At 38.9% G+C, this 23,757-nt stretch overlaps 1 protein-coding gene across 2 annotated transcripts in view; it reads right to left on the bottom strand.

The window, feature by feature from the left end:
• Positions 1-23,757, bottom strand: part of LOC121195502 (astrotactin-2-like) — a 234,233-nt gene that overhangs the window by 144,241 nt on the left and 66,235 nt on the right. For both annotated transcript variants that reach the window (XM_041059005.1, XM_041059003.1), the window contains exons 3-4: positions 22,331-22,757; positions 1,134-1,286 (exon numbers count right to left, since the gene is read on the bottom strand). In XM_041059005.1, coding sequence (XP_040914939.1) covers positions 1,134-1,286; positions 22,331-22,757 — 580 coding nt within the window. The remainder of the gene's footprint in view (positions 1-1,133; positions 1,287-22,330; positions 22,758-23,757) is intronic.

Consider the following 23,757-nt stretch of genomic DNA (forward strand, 5'->3'; position numbering starts at 1 on the left):
ATCAGGTGTGTATATCAGTTTCAGGATGTAACAAAAAAAGCTCTGCATATTAATTATATTAAATTTAAGTTTCTCTAGTGTGAGGTGATGTCTCAGTGGTGTCTCATTTTTTCTTTGTTTGCACGTGTCTGTTTCCTTCTTTATTACAAAAGTACAGAGGTCAATCAAACTGGAATATCTATAAACTGCCCATTGATGTGAAATTATACTATTTATACTACTTGAAAGGAATGTGTCAGAATTACCAGACACCAATTGCTACCAACAAGTCCGCCAACCTAAATAACCATGTAGGTTGATTGGCCCTGTGGATATAAGCCCTAGGAGCGTAGAAGCAGCAGACATACTGGACCTTTGTTGTCATGGTAACAATGAGCATGCAATTAAGGCTATGGAAAGGTCAGTTTGGTTTGGTGTAGGCACATAAACAACTTGGCTAGGTTTAAGAAAAGACACTTCCTTAAAGTTTGAGGACCTTCATTGTCATGGTTACAATAATTAACGCAGTTAAGGTTGTGGAACAGCCATGGATGAAAGCAACAATGTTGACTATCGGTTTCACACGGGAAATGAAGCGCGGTCTCCTGAGTACAAATCCTGTGTTTTGTTGACAAAACACAGGTGATGGAACACCGCCCCAATGTGGGTGTTGTTGCTTTTTGTAGTACATCATCTAACTTCCAACCTTGCTCACGTCATAATTACTATGGCTCCTAGAAGTCGCCTAATAGTAAAACATATCTATGGGTCAAAATAAGCTGCTTGCACAGACGACCTATGGAACATTGCTACCTGGACAGTTAAATGCACTAAAAATCTAAAAACAATTCTTTGGATAATAATTAGCTGTAATGTAAAAAAAAATAGGTAATTTGGCATTCCAATTTGGTATTTTATAAAAAGGAGTTGAGGGATGGAAATAAAATGCACATCTGAATTTACACATCACATAAGGTTGAGCGGAAACAGCTCAAACGTATAATCAAATTTCCCTGGATAAAAACAGCATAGCAAACACTGGCCTAAATAAACAGTACTATGAAAGAGAACATGCAAATACAATAAATTATCTTTCTTGCAAGGTCCAAAACATTCTGCCTGCAAAACCTTTTTTGAATGACTTTTCGTCCTACCTCTGGTGTGGCTGGGGACCCTCCGGCGGCCCGTTGATGAGCTATGCATGACATGCTGGTAGTGAGACATGTCTGTTGGCGTGTTGGGAACACGGAAACTGTCCTGGAACCTCTGCATCAAATCCTCTACAGACTCTGTGTTTGGGTCGATGGCTAAGAAAAAGAGATGCAAAGTGAAAGTGGCAGGCATGTCATAAGACTTTAAAGTAAAAATCATCTTGCAAGGAGTGACAGACACTCAAGATATAGCAAAAATACATACACAACAAAAATATATAAAGTCACAAACCCAAAGTGGGTTTTCTATTTTTAGGAGAGATGAGAGATCAGAGTATGATATGCACCATGAACCACTAGGCTGTCCCGTTTAGACCCTGTAAAAATGCAGCACTGTGTTATTCCTTTTATTCTTTTTTTCTGGCCTTTAAATGATTCCATCAATTCACTATTGCCTCATCTCTACAGGGATCCTGCCAGCGCTTTCCCTGATGGCTCAGTCTCACTCTTCCTGATGAATGACTCCAAAACAACTGGCGGTGGGGAAAGAAGGGAGGATAGACAGAGGGGCTTGCTTCCCTTTCCTTACAGTTTGAAAATTACAAAAGGAAAGGACTGGGAAACCCCAATGACCTGTCTAGATATGCTCTGGCCCGCAAAGAAACTAATTATGAATAGATATTCTCCACTTACTGTGTCTGACACACACAAAAAAGCTTGAAATGTGGATATTTAAAAGAAATAATGATATCCAACTATAAATATCTATGGTCACTGTTAATTGCCTTGTTTAATATGGCTTGTGAAATATTCATTCAATTCAAATGAGACAGATCTTCAGTCTATTTGCAAGGAGCAATGATTTCTCTGTATGTAGGCTGCAGCATCATATCTAGAAGTAGCCTGCACTGAAAGTACAGGGCTGGACAACTGTGGCCCAAAACAAACAACAACATAGAAACTGTGAAACTAGCCATCTCCAAGAGATGGGGCCATTCATCACTCCAACCACTACTACCTCTACCTATCATCAACATCTTTTGATGTGTCAGTCTGGCTCTGGGGTGTACTCTTTGCATGAATAATGGTGAAGTGTTGCTCCCAGTGGATGCTCATCATGCATGCCAATAAGCATGCAAGAGTAAAGGAAGAGGGGGATGAAGAGGAGGAGGGTGGAAGTGAACAGGCAGCAGTACAGCCACACTGTTTTGATTTTATAAATGGAAAGCTAACAATAACAGAGATGTTGCAGTTTGCTTCAAACAAACATTATCCTTGTAGTATACACATTCATTTGGATGTACTTATGGTTAACTCAGCTCACTCTACTATGATAAGTGCGTTGTCAAACAGGGGAATGCTCAGTATTTCTACAGTAACAGGTTCTGTAACCGGATGGAATAGATGCTGCAAAGTGACCATGACCTAAATCGGTGGACAAAAGTTTGCTTATGTCCTCCAGTTGAAGGTATTTTTGCCTTTTTTTTTTTTTTTTAAATAACAATTTACAAGATCAACAAAAGACCATGAAGGTCCTTGAAAATGCCTCCAACAAAAGAACAAATCCCATTTGTGTTTCTTGAGACCATCAAATCCCTAGAAAGAACCTCATTAAAGAGTGGGCTTTGAGCCATCAGGTACACTGATGCCCCTTGCTACATTACACACCTACCTACATCCATGGGAGTTTTTTCTTTTTATCTTTGCCAGTGATGGAGTGATATCCTCACAGCGCATTAGCTACAATCTGTTTTAGCACCTCAGTTTACCTGTTAGTTCAGTGAGTCACCCATATATCCTCTAATGTTAGGAAAAGCAGAGGTATAGCACTAATGCAACACATGTAAATCATCCTACAATTAGCAGTGAACAAAACACATAAACACTTAAGCCTTTTTAGTTTCACATTTTGATAAAAGCTCTGTATCTACTATGGGCTGTCGACCAGGAACCCAGCCAATGGCCTGAGGTGATATATCAATCCATGTATTCAAAAATGATTGAAGAAGAGAGTGTGAACATTTTTGATTTTTTTTATAAAGTACCTTGATTTCCCTATAGCCAGAGGGCTGGATATACAGTTTCTAGACATAACAGTGTGTTCAAATCTGGAATCCTTATGTTATCTCTATCTAAATTGATCTAAGATGCCCAAAAGGCAGTCAAAATGCTAAATGGGAGTCGAGCACAGTCAGGCAGTTGAGCCACATGGTCCATTGAGCAAGTAAGTATGACATCAACTCTGTGGGAAGCATTATAGTAAAAAATAAATTGTACAATATGTAGTGCCTTGAAAACGGCACTAGCTTAGGATGGTAGGTAACTGCTGTGAGTTTGAGTAAGAACATTAACACATTACGTGTGTTACACATTTGTTCATGTTAAATAGTTATATATAAGTGTGGGTAATCAGTAGTGAGATTTAGGTGTCAGACTACAACTTCTTAATTTTAAGAAGGTTGGGGAGTAAGTAGACTAGTTTGATGAGGCTCTTTTTTAAACATTTGAATTACAGTTAGTAGCTCGCATTTGCATTCACATCGTACATGATGCCATCTACCTATCTCATTAGGTATAACCCGATGGCTGCCATCTTAAATGTTTCCAGTTTAATTTCTTGTAGCAGGGTTTGCTAATATGGCTCACGGAAATTAAACTTGGACCCAAACAGTTTCCTAGCAACTGAATTCTGGTGGGAAAGAAAGGTCTATAACATTTGTTTATGGAAAACAGGAACTTCTACAGACTGACGCTGTTTAATAACAAGTCATTTAATAAGTCATATGATGTTTCTGGGTGAAATTAATATAGCTATTTACTCAGTATTAGTGTGTTTTATGTACACACGCCTACATCCTGCTGTTGCTAATATCCCATAATACTGATGCTGAGTGACCAGTGGGTTCAAATTCACTGAAAGCCTCAAGGTATCAACCATGCACCACCTCAGCCTTCATTCATTCTACTACTGCTCACTGCTTCCTGTTTCTACCTGCTATTGCTAATAAGTGCTATATTTACAAGACGGCACAGCATCATATAATTTGTTCTTCTTCCATGTTGTCATATGTGGAGACAGATGTAACAATGAACACCAGTGTAATGAAACTTTTTTTTTTCCTCCTATATCTTGGGCCCTGCCTAATGGAAGAAGTCATCCATTAATAGTGCAATAAAAGATAACAGAAAGGTTTGTGACTGAAATAACACATTTTTCAGGCCGCACACTGGCTTTGATGTTGAAGCGGCTACTGTAGCTGTTGCTTCTGGCAATGTTGTTGTAAGTTAAAGTGCACCCCAACTCTTGGCTGTGAGTGGAATCCGCCTTGCTTTCTTCCTGCTACTGCCATACAAGAACCCTTTTCAAAATGTGACACAGAAGCACTTAAACACAGCTCCCTTCATTTTCTGGCACTGAGATGCAAAGGATTTCCCATTCTCACTGTTTTCTTCAAACCAGCCAAGCCCAACTCAGTTCTTCACACCAGTGTAAGTCCCACTTGAGTGTGTAGCATGGTGCATGATGATGGAAACAAGGTAGGTTACTCATTGAGTAACACACACCTTTTACACACATCATTGGACATGGACAACTGTACTGTTCACTTTGTTCTTTGTGTAACTGCACAAGAAAATAATCCTAGATATGTTGATCACAGAATATATCCTACATACTTAGATAACTGTGCTTCTGTCCATTGGCTGTGGCCCTATGCAACACTGTTTGGCATTATAGTACCTTAAAAAAGGAGAAAACATCAAGGCTTTTACACTGGAGGCCAGGAAATTTTTCTCTTATACCCTGTGTCTGGTTGTAAAAAAGAGCCTTCTTTCCTCATCTATTCATGTGCATCAATGTAGTGCTAATGTCTTTAGAAAAAGAATTTAAAGGCTATGGTGGACTAGTACCAGTACAAATCTTTAACTCCTTTAAGTCACTGGAGAAACACTACATTTTAAAAAGTAAGAGAGTCATGTGCTAGGTGTATGCATGTTCAGCCTAATCACATTCAACTGACCAAAACATTCAGTTTTTTTTTTTTTGTTTTAAATTTTAAAAGGCAGTCACTTCAAAGTGAAAGTGTGTAGACAACTACGGTACTCAAAAATGGTTAAGTGAGTTCCATCTCCTGTGGGAATTTATGGTAGTTCTAGGCTAATACAGGAACTTGGGGTTAGTAAACAAACAAGAAGGACTGGGTGGTTGGCTCTTAAGCTTTGACCTGCCGTGAGTGAGTAGAGTCTGTGACAGCATGTTTGAGGTTAACTGCCTGCATACATTTTTCATGGCCTCCTGGAACTCTCTTTATGTGTCTGTCTTTGTTCCATTTCGAGGAAAGAAGACTTGCTAAGCCAGACAGAAGTGCTTCGAGCCACAGTCTCCTTGAAACAAATGAAATCTGTCTGTAAAGGTTGTCACGACCTTTTTTTTTTTTCTCACGTTCATGTGGTTTTATCTTTGTCTTCCCCATGAACACACACGTGCCTCCTAAACCTCAGCTATCTTAAAATGCTAGAACATTATGAGGGAAATGTGTTTGCACCATAAAGTGTGCCTAAGCCTGTAAAATGGACAGAAGTTATTTTGTTAATATTCAAATATGCAGAGCAATCATCTGACTTGATTACCAACAAGATGGCCATCCATGTTATCACAGATCCACCACAAGACTTCACAGATGGTGCAAGATATTCTACGACATGCATGTCTGCATTAATCATGGATAAAAGAAAAAAACGTGGTCATTTTATGCTGTATTCTTTCTCCTGCAGATCTCTCACTACTTTGCTGTTATTCCCTGTTTCTCTCTTGTGTCAGAAGCAGCTACCAAGATATTTCTTTCTGACATTTGTTTTTTCCCTAGACCCCAAGTCCACACTGGCTTCTCATTTTGAGTTCAATGTCAGCTAAAGCTCTGGTGCCTTTATTTTCTCCTTTTCATCTCCCTTATCTGCAGTTACTCCCTTATCGGTGCTGAGTGTGTGTTAACAGTGTCTCATAAGCAGTGGATGTCAACAGCATGCTGCCTCAGTCAACGTATTCCTGGTGGTCTCACAGTGCCCAGTAGGAGAAGATAACCCTATTCAATTTTCTGTTCTTGTTCAGCTGCGCGCTCGTGCCCGTTTGTATGTTCATGCAGGCTATTGTAGAAGTGTGTATGTACATGCATGTGTTTGTTTTTTTTCTATGTAAATGTTTACACATTTGTTTACTTCCACCCTTTTATTCTATCCTACTTCCTGTCCATGGAGTATATTGCTTTCACAGCTGAGTAGCAAAAGCATAGCAGTTTACTCCAGACTCGATTTTCATGTTTTCATGGGCTTTACCATGAGAATGAAAACAGCTGTCAAATGGAAAAAAAAAAGAAAAAAAAAAGGGCAATAAAAAATTCTATTCTATGTATATTTTTACATCCAATGTCAAGACCATGTAATAGTGAACATCTGACTCCAAGATTCCAGTCCACACACAATCCATCAGTTTTACCCTCCTCCTTGTCTTTCTGCCTCTCTCAGTCTCTGGCCTCCCCTGGGACCTCATTGGTGAGCAATGCACTCACACAGTCCCAGAGAGGTAAAATATGCTGCCATTAGCTTTTTGATGGTTTGATGGACAGGTGCTCAGTATCCTTATTAAGGGTCCACTAAGGTGACAGGGAAGCATCACCAAATACAAAAAAAGGGTTACCATTAACAAGCTGCTCACTGCTAGACTAGTTTACTGGTTAGTTATATGTTGAATATAATGTTAAAACTTAGTGACATTTTTTTAAGATAACCACATCCTCTCAATTCTCATAGAAACCTACAGACCTTCAGTGGCTAATCCCTATTAGATAGTTTTGTCACAGCTATTCACATGGGTGCCAAAGCAATAACTTCTAGTAAATAACTGCAGGCTATATGTCGACATGGTGAACATAAGCACTGCCTAACTCGTGTCCATTTTCGAAATGACTTCTCCACTGCTCCACTGCTGAGGTAAATCCAGTTAATAAAACATAATCTATCTGTATTGCTTTAATTATTTGTGTATCCTAAAATGCTGACATTAATCCCCCCCCCCTGTAAGCTTGTGGCAAGAGGCAGTTCCAATTTGGATATTTTCTTTTTTTTTTTGTGAATATTTCTACTTACTTAATAATGAGGTAAGAGGAAAAAGCAGATATGCAAGAGTAAGAAAAATGTGGGTGACATAATATAGTTGCAGAAAAAATTTAGCTTATTTAATTTAACAAAAATATTGTGAAATTATTTCTAAGTAGAGGAGATTTCTAAAAATATACTGCTGGATATAACAACAAAATCTGATATAATGATGTCTGTACCTTCACAGAAAATGATACCCAGCACTAGGAATGGCAGCAGTTGATCTGTCAGCAAAAAACACACTGAAGGACTAGCTACTCCAAAAAAGCCAAATGAACAAGACTAGGCCAGCTTCCACCAAATCGCTGATACAGCTTATGGGAATTACTGCCTGTCAGAAACTGAAACCTTTGACCATGACTCTCTGTCCATAAATAGTGCTTGACCCTTATTTCTCTTAGGCTCAAGAAGATATTTCCTCTCTAGTGGAAGTCAGTGAGACACAAAGAAACATTTTCAGGCTCTTCAACAGTGCCCTGTGCCCTGAGGCAGGTGATGATACAGCTTGCAATGCAGCTTGGAAGATGGATTACAGTGCTCTGAATTCACATATATGCTACCTTTAGCAGCAGACTATGTAGAAGCCATTCCATATTATACCAATTTTCATGCTAAACTGCCTGTTCTACAGAGCAGTGTATTGCCTTGGAGGTTGCAAATGTTGCATATACACTTAAAATGGCCTTTTTACTTAGCCCACTGTGTGTTTACATCCTTAAAGGTTGTCACTAAATTAAATGGTGCTTTTATTATGCAGAATTCAGACTTTTAGCAGAAAAACAAGAACGCTGGTTGTTAGTTTAAAACAACTTATGTGAAATTTTATACAGGCATTCATGGTCCCCAGAAGACTGACTTTTCATCAAGCACAATCAGCTGGTCAAATATTTCACATATTCCATCAAAGTATCCCACCATCTACATGATTGGTAGAAAAAAAATGTTTGTGGTTTTCTTTCTTCTTGGTTGTCCCCTCTCAGGATGAACTGTAATAACCTTGATCATCTCCATGGGTCAAAATTTGAATTTATTCAGCATTTTGGTTTATGATGAAAAACTAATGACATAATGACCATAAGATTTACTGAATCTCAACCAATAGCTTTAGTTGCCAAAATTGAACCAAAATAATTACATTGATGTTCAATGCAATGATGCAATGCATAACTGTGCTCCACTGTTAAGCATTATATCAGACAAAAGCTCTTCACATGTGTAAGTCTGACATTTTCAGTAACTTAAATGACTAAGTTTGCTGATGTTTAGACACAGTTTGGTTGAAAGAATTTTGCAAACACTAAAAGGATTTGAAGAAAACTTGAATTATTTCCCAGCCCTCGCTGCCACCATTTAAAATATAATGTCACACATTACAGCAACACCCACTTAAAGATAAGAAGAACACCAAAGAGCAAACTAAATGAAATAATAAATATTTACTCATGGAAACAAATGTTGTGATATCACTTATGCGCCTACTTGTGCGCAGTTTAATGCCACCTTCTCCCACATGCATGTTTTAACATCTGGGAGTCAGTTATGTACTTCTCCTATTCTTAGCCATCCTGCTTGTCAATGCAGCAGTATTCATGTTCACAGAGGCAGATGTAGCCGCAAAGGAAATGATGGGAACATTTTTGTAGATCTTTAGACCCTAAAAACCCATGCTGTTTTAATTTGGAGAAAATCTGCAGGAGGAAAAGAACCTGAGAGCCCAAGAAATTAAATTCCAGCAGTTTTCTATTTTTTATTACATTTCCTTTTATTATTCACTTTCTCTTGTTTTTTTTTTCCCTGTTCCTCCAACACATGCCAACATACACACACATGCATGCAGACACATGCTCATACACACACATACTCTGTTCGAATCCCTATTCTTTTGTTTTCCCTTTTTCCCTTCACTGCTTGGGGAGCAAATGAGTGCAGAGGAGATCAATCGAAAGGAAATGGGGGTTCACCCCAGCTCTGATTCCCTCTGTGATTTATTAAATTTGCCATTGTTCCAATAGGAGCAGTCCAGTCTGGCTTTCTGGGAACGCTTTGACAGCACTGCTTCTGGAAGTGTGACAGGTACATGAGAAGAGAGCAGGAGGTTAGACAGATACAAAGAAAAAGACAAAAGTGTTGGAGAAAACAAGGGATCCAGACATGAATGGAGAGTGGATGAGAGAGAAAGAGATAGAGCTTGAGAAGTGTGAGGACGAGAAGGGTAGACAATGGATGCCATGCCTGTTGAAGGAAAGAGAAAGGAGATGATGAGAGAGATGAAATGCAGATAAGATGGTCAGGAGGGATACAGAGCAGAGGGTAAAGGGATATAAGCTGAAAATATGAGAAGAAGATGATGGAGGGAAAAATGGGGAAAAGAATGTGATCAAAGAAAAGAGCTAAGCAAAGAAATCAGTCAAAGCATGCATGATGATACTGTTGATACCAACAAAACAGGGTTAAATCATCACAGACAACAGTTCAATCATAAGGTTTCTCTCCATACAATATAATCATATTCTATATTAATCTATCATGGTTCTCTGCTTTCATGTCTAAATTAATGGCAAGTTCAATACCTGAAAATCTGTCATAATGGGAAATATAGGATATCAGATTTTGTCTTAAAATTATTATATTATGTTCCAATTTAAAAAAACAATGTAATGAAGATGATTTGGAAATCACCACCATGTGACAATGATTATTTAGGAAACTCAACTAAAAAATAAACAGGAACATGGGTTTTGGACTTAGAGGGTCAACAGATCTTTAATCTCATACATACTGAGGTAAATACCAAAATGGGTATGCTGAATGCATTCCCACAGTCACAGTCATAGCACACAATTGAAACCATTGTAGAAGAAATCACAACGCACTGGCTGGGTTGAGGGTGACAAACTTTTAAAACATCTGACAGGAGATGAGAGGGAGGGAGGATGCCCCACAGCGGGAGATACTGCACATTTCGCTATTTCTTTCTTCTTATATCATGGGTGGCACAGCCTTTTTCTGCAGTGGTTATTGCCAAGACAGGACACAATGAAAATATATTGACAAATGAAAAGACTTTAAGACATCTAGAGGACTTAGAAAACACCAAGAAAAGAGAGAAACTCCCCGCTCTGCCATCCCTCTGTCTTTTCTTTGCAGAATTTGAACATTTACTGTCTCATGCCTTGTCATTCCCAGCCACTGGAAAGCATGTAATGCCCCGTCTTTAGTCAGACACTTTTCCTTTCTGCTAGCTTTTGCCTCTACTTGTATATTTTAAGGCCTCTGCTGTTTGCAGAGAAGCAAGAATAAAGTGCTATCTATAGCACGGCTCTTGCCATGGGCCAGAATAAAATATGGATGTGTCTGCTCATGCTGCGCCACCTAAACATTGCAGGCCAAGCTCTGACCTCCAACTGCACCAGACAGGCTGAAGCTTCTGACTGATGATCACAAATAAGCCCAGGTCATGACATTCAAAAACAAGATCCAACATGTAAGCATGCTTTAAATACACTTATCTGGTGTGTGGGGTGTACATTTTTAATAAGTAACAATGCCACGGTGACGTCCAGCCTATTCCTGGAAAGAAACACCTGGAAACACCCACTGTAAAGCCTGTAAGCGATATTCTTCTTAAGGAGACTGTGAAAGACTGAGTAGTTTTTGGAAGTGGTAAGTAAATGGTGATAACTTCCAATCAGTCTCTTTAAAAGTGTCGTTTCCACAGTGGAAGATGCCAGGCACTAAGCATGATTCTTTATTAAGATCTCTTAAATATATATGAATTAGGTGGTTTTGTATTTTAACCACTGCCATCTTGAAAGGTGCAGGGAGCAAAGATGACATGCAGAATCAAATGCATGCAAAGGCACTTTGTCTCTCACACATGAATTCCTTTGAAGTTTGCTCAGCAACAGAAAGAGAGGCAGATAAAAACAGATGGAGAAAATGAGAACCTTCGCAGTGGCATCCTTTGACTACCAATCAACCCCTCCCCAGATGCAGACTAGGCCATGTTTCAAGTCTCAAACAAGACAGAAAGAATGTTTTTTTGGAAATCCAAACAACCCTGCAACCTGTCAGAAGGCAAGACCTTCTGAGTCTGAACCTGGGTGCCATTCCGTAAACATGTTGGTTAAGATTTGGAGTAGCTGCTGATGCGCTGACATGTTGGTTTGGTGAGGCACCTCACACATTCTTTTGTCTGCCATTTTGTTAATATTCTTCTTTTACCAGACACGAACAAAGGTATCAAGACTTGATCACTAGGCTCCAAGCCTATGCCTCCTGGGAGTCAGTTGGATCAGGACTTACAGGTTGTTTTCAGCCATGGAAGTGCTTTTCATGAGCTCCATATGTGTGATTAGCACCAAGGAGGTTGTGTTCATAGTCTCTGGTGAGACATGAAAGAAAATCATCATCACACATTTCACTAGTCTCATCCAGGGGTCCGCTGACCTAATGGACTCAGATCAAAAACCCCCAGCTGAGCTCTGGGGAACTTTTGGGTATGCAACAAACAGAAATGGCAGGAATTTATCCCATTTCTTTCGCACTTCAGAAACATTTTTTTTCTTTCAGTATTTCAATATTTCTACTAGTCAGTCTATCATTCTGTGACTGGTAAGAAATGGTTTTCTATTTTGATCCCAAGGTGCTCTGGAGAGTGTGGGCCCTTCAACTCCTAAAAGTGGGGTTATGGTCACTAAAGATATTGTGTGTGTGACTGAAAACCCAGAGCATGACTACAGCTAACTGATTATCTGTAACCTCTCAAAGGCTAGGCTTCCACATACTTGGTAGGGTAGTGATTTAGGTCAAACCACTGTTCTTCTGCTCTTGGATTGTAACCTCTTTCTCTGGTCTTTTGTCTCTCTCTGTCTGTGCAGCTGCATGAAACATGAACATCTAGGGCTAGGTGACGTGACTGGATGCAGCAGACAAGTGGGCTTGATTCCTGACTGAAAGACAGTCTCCACAGCATCTCGAATGGTATCTTCCTCCATTCTGTCTGCTGGTGCTTTGTGGGAGATATCCTCTGATTTCTATTAAAGTTTGGCACCACATGTAAAGACTGCATTCTACTGTTAGAGGGCAAGGAATATCTCAGGGGCACTGTTTTTAGAGGAACTTCCAAATGCACCTTGAATTCTATCAGAAGTACTGTGGATGCTGTCAGAGTTTGTCTTTTCCAATAAACTGCTATTATAACTGTACAGTATCTTGACTGGGATGTCCTTCCTTTCACAGTAAAAAAAAAACAAAAAAAAAACATAATCCTCTACATGTCACATTATCATTAACTCTGGATATGTTTAATTACTCTGTAATTGTGATTTTCTTTTTATGTTATTAATGACACTTTATGACACTTCTAAGTTTTATACAGCGATTGCACAGTGAGACACTGATGAATGTCTTTATAGCAAAACTATGTAAAATGCTTGACATATTCTAAAGACAACTGTAAATATTAAGAATTATTTCCAGATGTTGCTACAGTGTTACTGAGAAATTTCCGGCACACGCAGGAGCGGAAATGAGGCAGAAAAGACATTATACAAATATAATTACGATAGGGTGCCAATTTATCACACCCCGAGATAATTCATCACGCCCAGAAACAATCCAGTTAATTTAATACACTGCAAGCAACATTTTTTTTTTGTTTTTCTTACAATTGCATATTGACCGAAGGCAGACTGAGAACAGCAGTTCTGAATTCTCCAATGAACGAGCGAAAAAATGGAAGGTTATTCAGTTGAATGGTGGCTCAAACACCCTTGTTTTACACAAAATTTAAAAGCAGAAAGTCTAACACAGCGTAGTGTACAGTAACTGATTTCAGCGTTTTTTGTTGTTAACAGTGGGTGCCTTCTGAAGCTGCCGTGTACCAAGATAAGTGAAACATCTGTAAGGCACTCATATACTCTTACCTCTAACATTTAGATTATATTGTATGAATGGACCAGTCTAGGTTGTTGTTTTAATATCTGAATTTTGGTTGTGTTTGACTCCGTTTTGCTAAAAGACAGACCCTTAATACCATCTCTAAATACAAAGGTCATTGTTTGATCTTCTTTCCTTAAGTTTAAGTTATAACTACAGGCACACTATAAATTATTAAAGGTCCAAGCATGAAGTTGTGGTGCCTATTAGTCTATTTTTATTTGATGTTATGAAAAAGCATCAAATAACTGCATCAAATAATAACAAATAAATAACTGTTTTCTTTTAGTTTATTCTGTTTTCTTCTCAAAACTTACTGCATTCAAATGTTCAAAGACACTGTGTGTGTGAACAGTTTGAATAAGTAGCATAATCACTTTAATGAACTAAGAGTCTTTAAAATACTGGGAGCACAGAAGCATTGAGGGGGATATTGACCATTCCATGTGGGTAAACAGCACAAACCCCATTCCAACACAGCCTCATGAAGATGGCTCATAAGTTGGTATGCAACCAAGCCACATACTGTGCATTCAGAAAGTATTCAGACCCCTTCACTTTTTTCACATGTTGCTATGTTGCAGCTTTATGGAAAAGAAGAAAAACTGAAATATCAAATTGATATAAGTATTCAGACCCTTTACTCAGTACTTAGTTGAAGCACCTTTGGCAGCGATCACAGCCTTGAATCTTCTTGGGTATGACGCGACACACTTTGCACACCTGGAATTGGGGATTTTCTGCCATTGTTCTCTGCAGATCCTCTCAAGCTCTGTCAGATGGATGGGGACCATCACTCGACAGGCACTTTCAGATCTCTCCAGAGATGTTTGATTGGGTTCAATTCAGGGCATTCAGGACATTCACAGAGTTGTCCCTAAGTCACTCCTGCATCGTCTTGGCTGTGTGTTTAAGGTCACACTCCTGCTGGAAGGTGATCCTTACGTCAAGTCTGAGGTCCTAAGCACTCTGGACCAGGTTTTTATTAAGGATATTTCTGTACTTTGCTTCATTCAGCTTTCCCTCAACCCTGACCAGGCTTGATTTTTTGCTGTGATATGCATCGTCAGCTCTGGGACCTTACATAGAGAGGTGTGTACCTTTGCAAATTATGTCCAATCAAATGAATATACCGCAGGTGGTCACAGGCTGGGTGTAGAAACATCTCAAAGGTGATCAAGAGAAATAGGAGGCACCTGAGCTAAATTTCAAGTGTCATAGCAAAAGGTCTGAATACTTACGTTGATGTGGTATTTCAGCTTTTTCTTTTAAATAAATTTGCAAAAGTTTCTAAAATTCTGTTTTGCCTTGGTACCGAGTGTATCATAAGGCAGCAACATAACAAAATGTGAAAAAAGTGAATGGGTCTGAATACTTTCAGAAAGCACTCCATATTGATCTAGTATGGCCTTGGTTTTTACAAGCCCATTTCTATAGGCATGTCTTGTGTTTTTTTTTTTTTTGTTTTTTTTTCTCTGCGTGCCTCTCACAAAGGCCTCAGAGGATCAGATTACTAGAGCTTAATTTCTCAGTGAGTTACTATACCTGGACTTACCGGCTGCTAGTTCTTTCTTCCCCCCGTATTTTATTCATGTCTTTTCTGCTTTAAATGATCTCATTAGCTGGTGTACAGTGCATGGAGGGGCTTGCCCATTTTGTGCTCCTTTGAAACTTCCTGAGGAACACAATGCACTAGAGACTGCAGAAGCTATGACTATGATGAAGCTGACACTGGCTCTTTTCACAGTGGAGTGGGCAAGAAAGACTATAATTTTATGATGTATTACTTAAAAATGCCAATTGAGTTCACATTTATTGGATTTACTGTCTTGGTTTATCTTTTAATACACACTCTACATGCTTGATCATGGTCATGCATTGATGTTTGTGCACACTTGTACATATGCTGTGCATATGCATCTTTAAATCTCCTTATTCATCTTACTTAATTGCCCTCGCTGACAACACACAGCTTTACTGCTTTCCATGGATAGGGGAAAAGGAAGAATAGGAAGTCTTTGTAATTAACTCCCATCTATTTATCAGGGGGGGAGGATGACAAGCCTGATTCAGTATTAATCAAAACATTACCCTGAGCTAGCTTGAATGTGCCAAGCTGGCAGCTATTTCTCATCAATGATGTCACATTAGCGATCTGAAGCTTGACACTGGATTATTACTCTCCAGTCTTGAGTTCAATTAGAGCTCAGTAAACACTTGATAAGCTTGGTAATGACAATGGTCTTGTGGATGATGAAGCAGTACTTTTTTTTTTTTCTTTAAATGCTGTCACAATCTGCCCTTCTGTTCCCCTTGGCCCCCGTCTCCTGTCTCAGCTCACTGTCTCCTGGCCATGTTCCTCCCCTCTTCTCCCCCGACCTGCTTTCCTCTTGCTATCCACGAGATGTCAGACTCCTCCCTGTCCTCACTCACCTGACTGCCCTGCCCATTCACACACCTGGTCCCACTTATCATCAGCCCTGCAATCACCTATGCTTCCCTGCTCACACACGCACTCGTTCCCAGTTCCTCATTTTCTCTGTACCAGCCCTTGGTCCCCACTCAGTGTCAGATCGTCTGCTTAAGTTCCTGTTTCCGTCCCCTTGTGTTTTTGTGTATTTGACCTTGGGTCTTGTTTCCTGTGATAAGATTACCTGCTTTTTTGGATTCCTGTTTCTGCTTGCCTGCTCACCCACTGGCTGCTTGTAAGCCATGTTTTTCATTTACTGAAGCTTCTTCACCCCATCAACTTGTCTTCTGTGTCTGGATTTGGGTGCCAAACCAACCAAACATTGTGCCAAGATGCAAGTTGCTTGTTCACGTGTGTAAACTTCCCATAATTAAAGATTTTAGGCATATACTGGAGAGATCATTACAGCTGTAAACCTAAAATAGTGTGACATTTTGGCCAGGATTTCCCCACAATTATGACTACAAAGATACACTGAGCTAGGTAATAGGAAGATTCATCCCTACCACGACCTTGCTCTCCCCAAGGGCACTGATTAAGGCTCAGATAAAAAAGGGATTACCACTGACTGGCTAAATCATTGCTCTGGTTTACTTGTTTCATATACAGAATGTTGGTGAAGTTATCCTTTTTGCCCAACTGTTCCCTTTCCTATGCTTCAGTTGTAGAAAAATTAGGAAAAAGAAACAATATGCAGATTCACTGTAGTTCTAGGAGTCTGAAGGGAAAAGCATGCTTTTTGTTCAGCTTGTAGGGAGTGGATACACAGGGGGAGGGAGGACATTTAAAAATTCACATTAGTAGCGGGGGAGCTTTGTCAAACTCTGTCTCTCTTTTGTTTATTTTAAGCAATATTTAGTTACATGTTTAGTTTCTCAAAGTTGTTAAATCTAAGTATCTTTGAGTAGATTCTCAGTGGGTTACATGTGGTGCCCAGGGCTTTATCTGTGTTAACCATATAAAATAAATACCCAGTAACTGCATTCAGCAGTTTTTACAAACACCATAATTTCAGAGAGGAACAAGAGGCACAACAGGAAAGTTAAGTATTTTAATGTAATATTAAAATACTTAACTTTATCAGAAACTTTCATTTACTGGCAAAGCTATTTTTTCATTAACTACAACCATATGCTCGTAGATAAGAACAATCACAAAGATGTTATGTTATAACTTTCATCATTTCAATCATTTGTTGCATCAATTATTTCAACACCTTAGTAAGAGCTATTCAGGGAAAAATGGCAATATTATTCACTTAAGGCTCTAAACAACTAAGCTTTACATAGTAAAATTTTAATGTTTAACTACCAGCATTGTTCAAGACTCTCACAGCACTTAATGATATAGCTTAGCTTAAGTCAATTTACAAATTACATTAAATGTTACTATTTTACATGTTTCTTATTCCATTGTAACCTACAAGCACCAGGCAGCACACCGTCACTTGTTCATATTAGCTGTTCTGATTCTGTTCTTTCAGTCAGCAAAGCATTTAAGCAGACAGTAATGTGACCTTGAATTCTGCTTTCTCTTTCGCTTATTATAAATAAATGAGAAACACTAACATCAGCAGAAGGGGAAAAAAAAAACATTATTATCAGTACTGTCTTAGATGTGTTAGACAGGGCTGATGTCATTTTACATGGGTATTAGATGGATTGCTTTTTATTATTGTGAGGACCAGTTCAGTGGCCCCAGCCAAGAAACCCTCAGCACTGTGTTGGCAGAGCAATGGAGTGAAGTGCTCCCCCAATCACACCTGAAGTATCTGTTCAACTGTATGTACTTGTATTATGTGTGGTTGTGGCTAGAGAAAATAATATTCTCCGAATCAACTTTGAATTGCAATTTCCAGCTCAGTTTCTCTGCAAATGGTGGACACCTTAATACAGAGATTATAAATCCACAGACTTGTTTGGTCTCAACAAGAGCCTAAAAATAAATAATAAATGAACTAAAAACTACCCCATAAACTAGTCACACGGTACTGCCAGGACCCAATCAAAGAATGGCAGCCAAAGAAGAAATTACGTATGCTTTTACAGTTGACAGTAATGAACCACAATACAATCTCTTTGCCTTTTGTCCTCCAGACAGACACACTGAGCCTGATGCCTGGGGCCATTTCATCCCAGAGGGAGGATGTTGTTGACCATCCAGAACAATGCATTAGCAACATTAGCTGTATATCACCTTCTGCCATTAGTTCTGGTCTCTGCTACTGTGGCTCCACTCCACGAAAAGAAACAATATTCATAAAATCTCATCTATGATTTGGTCTGTGGTTTCTGGGACATCTAATGCTTTGTTTTTTAATTACTAAATAGACATGGTGATATTTGCTATAAATAAAGTCCTATTTTATCCATTCAATGTGCATAGCTCAGCATGGACAGGACTTTAGAATATACAGACAAAACTGCAAACAGATTTACATTGACCAATCTCAACATTTTGATTTTTCATTGCCCCATAGGAGCTATATAACACATAACCATATATAAATATATATGATTTCTTGTATTTTATCAAAACAACCAACACCAACAGAAACAAGAGGGCAGATAACCAGTAAGTGAGCCAATGTGACCGAATGCTATATTTGATTATTACTCACAATTGATGTTATTCGCTGTGGCTGAAGAAGGTAAAATTGTAGCTGACAACAAACTAAAATAGAAGCAATATGGTCCCATTATTTGTGAGTGTATTAGAAACTAGAAAATGCATTTTGTACTATCTGAAAACAGGCGCATGATCTCTGGCAAGCACTGCAGTTATCTCAATTTGATAAGATTAAGGCAAGGATACATTTCTCAAGGTCTATGAGGAGAGTAAGCACCTTATTTTCAAAATGGTTTATAACTTCAGGGCAAAAAAAAAATAAAGAATTACCAATCCTCTTGACTCAATTATTGAAAGTAGTGGCAATCTTAATGCTGCATATTCAATGTGCATTCATTTTCTGAGCCAAAGTGACTTTTACAGGCCAAGTGACAGGTAATGCAACAACAATGTGCCAGAAGCTGTTGACAGCGTTATCATATTCTATTAATCTTCTGAGTCCATAGTTTTACACCCAATGTTATAATAGGTTTTGTCTTTGCAATTGACATGTCCATCTTTCTTATATACTGTATATTCAAATAAAATGTATTTTCATAAAAAGATATACCAATATTTGAGGCAAGAAGTGACATCAGCTTTATGTGTGCACTGCTCTTTGCAGACACATCGATGCTGTGCCTGCTTTTATCTCAAAGACATTATGCTCACATTCAATTATTGTTGGTATTTTTCAAACCATAAGTGGACTTCCGCAGTAAAAGCACACAATGATGTTCGGAAGAAACATTCACAGTGTATGGAAAAAATGAGCTGAAGTTTATGAGACAAAGTACAAAAAAGGGCTGTGACACAGGAGTGAAAAGGATTAGCTTTCAGTGATAGTCGGACTGGTTGATGTTAGATGTAGTGGTAGTTACTGAGTCAAGAAGGATAAGGGTTAAGTACAAGTTTGCTCACATGTTTTGATTCATGCAAAGACAGCTCCACAAAGAGCTCTTGAGACTTACATACAGGTATATAAATATACTTCTCAGAGCTGCATTTGAAGTGTGTAACTCCAAACGCATGATTTGTCCTTCTAACAACATAGGCTACACATGTAGATTAATAGTGACATTTATTTATTTTTTAAATTTTAATTACTTTATTGATCCCTCCTGGGGAAAATACTCATACTCACGCATTTTACCCACACCCAAAAAAAAAAAGACATAATTAGCATGCTGCTCCACTCTGTACATTGAGGGGTCGAGGCATGTTTGATGATGGCAGTCTGATAGCAGTCCCTGAGTGCTCGTCACAGAACAAAATTTCCAGCATGCCACTGAGGTTTTTCTGCACCTGATTTACACTGTCCATGCTGCCCAATGCATTCCCAAAGCGGTGTGAATCTTTCTAAATAATGAAATTGACAGGCCTCATTTGTTTGGTTGTCTGTGTAACAAAAGCTAATGCCATGCACAAACCTGTGAGGCATATCCATAATCTCTGGGGATAATACTATTGAGTTCACTTGAATGGGGTTATCTGTCAGCAAGGACAGACAGATAAGGGATGACTGGTATTTGGAGACTTCCTGGATGCCAAGCAGCATAAGACAGGTGGGACAAGAGTTAATCGCCTCCGTTTGTGTGCCATGTTTTGGAAAACGCCAGATTGTTTATGAGGTAAATAAAAAGATGTGTCAAGAACGATATCTGGAAAAAGAAAAAAATGATAATTTTACACATTAATCATCCAGTTTCACACAGAGGAAGTATCCTGGTGTCATACCTTAAATTGGATGTCATATATGCCTTTTGCAGCACACTTTGAAAAAAAAGTATTATTTTATTCTAACTTTTATTTTTGGTTGACCTTTAAAACAGCATTTTTGGCACTTTTATCGAATTTTGTGAAAAGCAAGACAACTTCTAAAATGGAACCTGGAGGTCTTTGTTTCTTTTTTACTTTTTTAAGACTTGCACATAAGAGTTTAAATACTAATTTATTTTGTTACACAACAGCAATCTAGATGAATTTATATATGTCTCAAAATTAGCAAAAGTATATTCAGTGCTGGTCAGGTGGTTGATAAGTGTGTGGGTGTGTTAAATCTTGCTGCTCACAACCTGTTCTCTTGGCTCACTACTTATTGCCATTCTGGGGCAATTAGCACTTTTTTTGTTCTCCTATAACAATGGCTTACATTTGGTGATTAGCCCAAGAGACAGGTTTGTACAGTAAGAGCTTTGACCTCGTTGCCCTGTGCCTCACTTCTCTTTCCCCCAGTGTCTAATCCCAAAATTCAGCCTTTCCACTTGGGAATAGAGCAGAAATTAACCTCTACACCCCCCCCACCCGCCACCCACCCACCTTGCTTCACAGTTTTCTGTTTCCTTTTTAAATAAGGGCTGCTTCATTTGATACTAAATGTTCAGCATTAGCGTGAGTGCTCTGAATGCAGTCGGAGTGTTTGTATTAAATAAAGGATGAAATAGCAGGTCAGGAGAGAAAACATCTTAGGACCAATAAATCTGAGCATGTCCTAATTATAACAGTAGAGAAGACAAATAAAAAGGATCTTTCTTTTGGGTTAGCTAAAGCACTTCAGTTTCTGCAGGTGAAAAGATAATTCACCTGCAGATCAGTGTAAATAAGGCTAGTCATTGCATTAATTGTGGTGATTACTCATGCTACTTGTTCCTGTAGTGAATCTGTTTACATGTTTGAGTGAGAAAATCCAAGGGATGGGAGACTGAAAAAAAGATTGTACTGTGAATTAAAATGAAAGTTTGATTTTTAGAATCATTATCAGCTATGATTCGGGTCAGTGACTATGAATATCTGTTAACTTAAGGTTGTTTTAAAAATTCAACACATTTGAATCACTGTATCCTTTATGCATATTTATCCTCTACTCAAATAAGATTGGAATTTTAATAAAATGAAACTTATAATTGGTAACTGGTTTTCTATTATTATCTAAAAAAAATGGATCTGCTATGTACTCAAGACAAAATGGAATAATGTTAATAAAAAATGAAAATTTGAACAAAGTATTAGTCAGTGGTTCATCCTGTTTTCAGCCTATTTTCTGTATGAAATACAGCCTAAACATTGAGCCGCAAACAGCTTGTGTAAATACAGCTATGTAGAGTGACAAATACTATGGGAGCAAGAGGGTTTTTCCACAAACCTCATGCATAATTCACTGTGACATGAAAAACCAGGGCACCCTCCGATTCAGTCAGAAACCTTCAATTATTAAAGTCCAGCTTTGCAGAGGAGCACCCCAGGTTCAACAGGATATGATCTCAAGAAATGCTTCTACATAGCCTGAGATCGGAATGCTTGTTTTAAAACCCTTAGTTGTTAGTTTTATTACTAATGACAAGATGGAATATTTCTTCCCTTGCTTGAAGTGGAGGACCTTGACAATGTTTAGCGAGGGTCAACAGGCCGCCCACTGACATATCTCAGCATCTAATCGACGAGCCCGATGGCCCTGTCAGTTGACCTTTACATTGCATTATATTACTTTTAGAGTCAACAGCTATGGGAACCATGAAGGGGCAGTGTGTATGAAAGAGTGTGGTCTCTCATACCCACAGAGGGAAGAGGTTAATAAAAGTATATTCAGTAGTCCGTTCAATGCCAGTGACTCATGAAATACAGGATTCTTATCATTACCAGTGTGATGACGTGAGTCATACAAAACTGCTTATTTTTGACAAAATGTAAGCAGTACGTGCTGTGCTATCAGGAACATGGGTGGGCTGGCCAGAGCCAAAGTGAACTGTCCAGGCTGGGCCATCTGGGGAGCTGGCACTGAGAGCCTCCACGGATGTACAAATCATGCTTGCAAAAGCAGGACAACTGCCGCTGAGCACAACAGATTTTCTATGACAACTCAAATCGTTTTTTTTTTTTTTCATGCTGCTCATAGTTGCATTATAGAGAGAATACAGCATCATGCTGTTAATCTTACAGCTACTGCATAATTAATCTCCACTGTATGCATACATTGTTTGACTTTCCATCATAATAAATTGTTTTTCAAAGGAAATGTATTTAGATAACTTACCTTGTTTGTCAAAATTATGTTTAAGCTCATCTTCCTTGCACATGTCTGTGTGCCCTCCGATGCCAATGTTCACTCCGTAGTCCTCCTGCACCTTTCCATCATTCAGTTTGTGGTGGAGCTGGTTTGGCGTGGAGTTAAGTGAGTGTCCACCTTGGTCCTCCTCATCGCAGTCGTAATCATCGAGAATGGGGGTCTCACGGATGGGCATGCCGATGACAGAACTGCCGTGCTGGTGAGTGCTTCGAGAGCCCCGGTAGCTGTCACGGCCCTGTGGTCCGAGCAGAACAGAGGGAATGTAGTGGATCTCATGAGTGGCCTCAGTGCTGGCACTCTTCTGGGGGATACGGCGACGCTTGCACCATCGATGACGGGTATACAGGACGAGGGTGAAGAGGAGAATTAGGAGTAGGAGGGCAATGAGGCCTCCCTGGATAAAAGCAGGAGAAAAAATAGAAAGACAATGTGAGAGAAGGGCAAAAAGACGATAACTCTGACGCTCACACGTAATTGGTAATCTCCATATTTCACATGGTACAAAGTAATACAAATGTGTATTAGAAAGAGGACTTTACCTTTGACAATAACAATTACAATCACTGCTCTAGTGCCAGTTATTTTAGGGTGAATGCCAATTAGCACCATTTGCCAGCTATTAAAGGGGTCTGGCAATCAGCACTTAGATGCGTGAGTTCTTAAAGCAATATAAGGCAGCTAACACTTCTAAAAAGACCAACTCATTTGTGCCCGAACTACAGTGCAAGTGGACCGGTCAAAAATACTGCACATTAATTAGAGAGGAAAGGAAACAGTAAACAATAAAAAGGAAACAATCTTGAACATAATGACAAACATCAAAGAGAAATGGGGATCACAAGTTAGCACTTACCAACAAGCCAAGACTGTATATTTCTAACATATATAATGCCAGTGGCTTGATGAATACTAATTGGTCTGCTGCATAATATAATCCAATTTTATAGCAGTGTAATGAATGATTGTTTGATTGCTTCAAAGTTAAAACGTTTCATAAGACAAAGGAAGCTGATGAGGATCAAAAGTATTTGTGGCCTTATTCTAGAAAAGAGCAAAGAAAAATGAAACACAGGGCATCCCACTAGCAATGATGACATTAGCAAGTAATTAGAAAGTAGGAAGGATATGGACACACACTCATTCACACACACAAACACACTCAAGCACAATGAAATTGCTGTATAGCACATTACATTTTTTAGGGCTCAAAATCAGCACTTTGTTAGCTCATTGTGCACTTCCTGCAGTCAGACATACGGTCAGCATCTGGAACAGTATTCGCTTACATACCGTATATGGACATGCACAGAAGATGTACTATGATAAACCAGTGGCACCATATAATATAATGCAGTCCTATACAACATTATAAAGTACAACCTTAAAAAATTACC

Source organism: Toxotes jaculatrix, chromosome 16, assembly GCF_017976425.1.
Source record: "Toxotes jaculatrix isolate fToxJac2 chromosome 16, fToxJac2.pri, whole genome shotgun sequence".
Classification (NCBI taxonomy): Eukaryota; Metazoa; Chordata; class Actinopteri; family Toxotidae; genus Toxotes; species Toxotes jaculatrix.